General features: G+C 38.0%; 1 protein-coding gene across 1 annotated transcript; it reads left to right on the forward strand.

The window, feature by feature from the left end:
- The first annotated feature begins 1434 nt into the window (after positions 1–1434).
- LOC121811696 (dehydration-responsive element-binding protein 1F-like) lies at positions 1435–2323 on the forward strand. Its single transcript, XM_042212602.1, has one exon. It carries the CDS (start codon positions 1478–1480, stop codon positions 2147–2149), a length of 672 nt encoding a protein of 223 aa, XP_042068536.1. The 5' UTR covers positions 1435–1477; the 3' UTR covers positions 2150–2323.
- The last annotated feature ends 413 nt before the right edge of the window (positions 2324–2736 follow it).

Below are 2736 nucleotides of genomic sequence, written 5' to 3' on the forward strand. Positions count from 1 at the left end.
GAATAGAGACTAATTTTAATGGACGACTCAAAATAGAAAAACTGAATTATATTTCGTGGACGGATGGAATAGTATAGAAAATAAAAATAGATTAATAAAATAGTTTAGTTTAGTGAAAGTGGTGACTGAAGTGTGGAATAGATGTGGATCATGCGGCCGCAAAAGGGTACCCACCATAAGCCAAAAAGTCAAGAAGCAGACGATTATCTCTCCACATTTGTCTATATGTCTCTGCTTTCAATATCCTATATCCATTTTTATTCTACACGTGCTCCTTTTCTAATTCCACTCGTGCTTAAATACCCACACCTCCACGTGTTTTATTTTTTTATTGATTTTTAATCGAACCTCTGTTTATAATTAGTATTAATTGTTACGCTATATCTTTTAGACCACAAATTTTTTCTATTGAGAAAACGAAAATCATTATTAACCGACATTATATAATGTTTGTATCGATACCATGATTTTTGTAGCCATCAAAATTGCCCCATGACTTGTTCCGGATACACATGTTTATGTATTCCCTACTATTCTAATAATGATTTTCATGTCACAATAGTATATTCTATCAAGTTAATCGTTATAAGAAGATCTCTTAGATAGTTACATAGTTGAATAACTTTTTCTTTCAAGAGAATAAAAAGCAATTCAATATATACTGTGCACATAACTCGTGAGATCGGACACACTGAAGAAGGTCGTCGTTAATAATAGATGACAGATGACGAACAGAAAGAACCACAATCCTTAAGGTTGTAACAAAGCTATTGCACTGCAAGATCGACAACGACTCCAAAAGCGTGGAGTTTTCGGCCCTCATATGCCGCTGATGGAGTCAATCGACCCCATAATTCCATCAGAATCCGCCACAATCATGAAAACCCTTATTTCTTGATCTTTATATCTCAAAACATAACATCACAATTATCAAGTGATTTGCTTGAAATTTGAACCCTTAGCAAATACTACCTCCGTCCCCTTAATATTGTCCCACTTTGACCCGGCACGGGTTTTAAGAAAAATGTAATGGAAAGTGAGTTTGAAAAAGTTAGTGGATTGTGGGTCCTACTTTTATATATTAGTTTTATAATAAAATATAGGTAGAAATGAGTTAGTGAAATAAGAAGTCCACTAGCAAAAATTGTAAAAAGTGAAATGAGACAAAAATGGGACAAAATGAAAATGAAAAAATGGGGCAAATTTGCATGTAGTAGTAAGAAACACAAATATACACATCAAGTAAATAAAAAACATTTTTAATCAAAAAATTCAAAACATGACGACCATTACTGTGCAATATATTATGTCATAGGTCACATCATATTTAGTTTTTTTTTCAAAAGTTCATCAACTTTTTTTTCTATTTCACACACACACATTATATATATGCCCCCTCTCTCACTCTATCCTCATGCATAATCAAAATTCAAACTCACATTTGTCCCAATATTTCTCATTCAATCCGAATGCAAAAATGGATCTCGCACGCCGCCATCACTCTCCTCCGCCGGAAAAACCAACTCCGGCAGGGAAGAAACGGGCGGGGCGGAAGGTGGTGCAGGAGACGCGCCACCCCATCTACCGGGGAGTACGGCGGAAGAACGGCGGGAAATGGGTGTGCGAGGTTCGTGAGCCAAACAAGAAATCAAAAATATGGCTAGGGACCTTCCCTAGCCCCGAGACGGCCGCGGTCGCCCACGACGTGGCCTCCCTGGCCCTGCGTGGGGACCACGCGCCGCTCAACTTCCCGGAGGCCGCCGCTCGGCTCCCCCGCCCCCGGTCGGCCTCCCACCACGACATCCAGCGGGCGGCCTCTGAGGCCGCCCGGGATTTCTGCCCTATATGGACGTCTCAGTCCGCCAGGGTGAGTTCCCGAGATAATAAAATAATAATAAATTCACCAGACACTAATTCGTCTAGCGAAAAGGACGATTCTGTTGACCTTGGTCAGACAGAATCGTCTGAGGATTGTTGGTCGGGCGGATTTGTAGACGAGGAGGCGGTGTTTAACATGCCGGCGTTGCTAGATAGTATGGCGGAGGGGATGCTTCTAACTCCTTTGGGTATGAAGAAAGGGTTCAATTGGAGTGAATATGATGATGAGGTGGATGATCAAGCCATGGAGTTGAATTTGTGGGTGAACTAGTTGAGTTTAGGGTATAATGATTATAATGGTTTCTCGTTGTCCTAGTGATCCAATCCTAATCACTGGTTGAGGTGAAATTTCTTACTAGTTAAGTTGTATTTCATCGTCTTTTGCGATTTATGAGATTTGCCTCTCATTTTTTTCGCAATTGTATAATTTTAAAAAAGTATCAATAAAGTTTGTTTTGATTGATTGCTTGAATGACGTCGTTTTGTTACGCAAAATATTGGAAATGTTGTGATTTTAAAAGGGTAAACTATACTCCCAATTCTAACGTTGAAAATATGTGAGAATTATAACTTCGAGTAAATTAACACATTAAAAATGGAAATCTTACAAAGTAGTAGTAGTAGTACTTTTTTATGCAAGAAGTAAAGAGTGGTGAATATATTTCTTGATTAATTAATGGCATACATAGATGGACGGTATCATGATAGTATATTATTGGTTGATAATAATTACTCTACAACACTAGAAACAATGAATATATGTGACGATATGCCATCAACAAATATATTAATCGATCAATTTTCTTTCTTAAATTTAATTCCAGTATTAAATTATCGGTAAGTTCTGTTAAGCCACCT

This window comes from Salvia splendens, chromosome 7 (genome assembly GCF_004379255.2).
Source record: "Salvia splendens isolate huo1 chromosome 7, SspV2, whole genome shotgun sequence".
NCBI classification, from domain to species: Eukaryota; Viridiplantae; Streptophyta; class Magnoliopsida; order Lamiales; family Lamiaceae; genus Salvia; species Salvia splendens.

Coding starts and splice junctions, on each gene's coding strand:
- LOC121811696 (XM_042212602.1), top strand. CDS start 1,478: ATGGATCTCGCACGCCGCCATCACTCTCCTCCGCCGGAAAAACCAACT.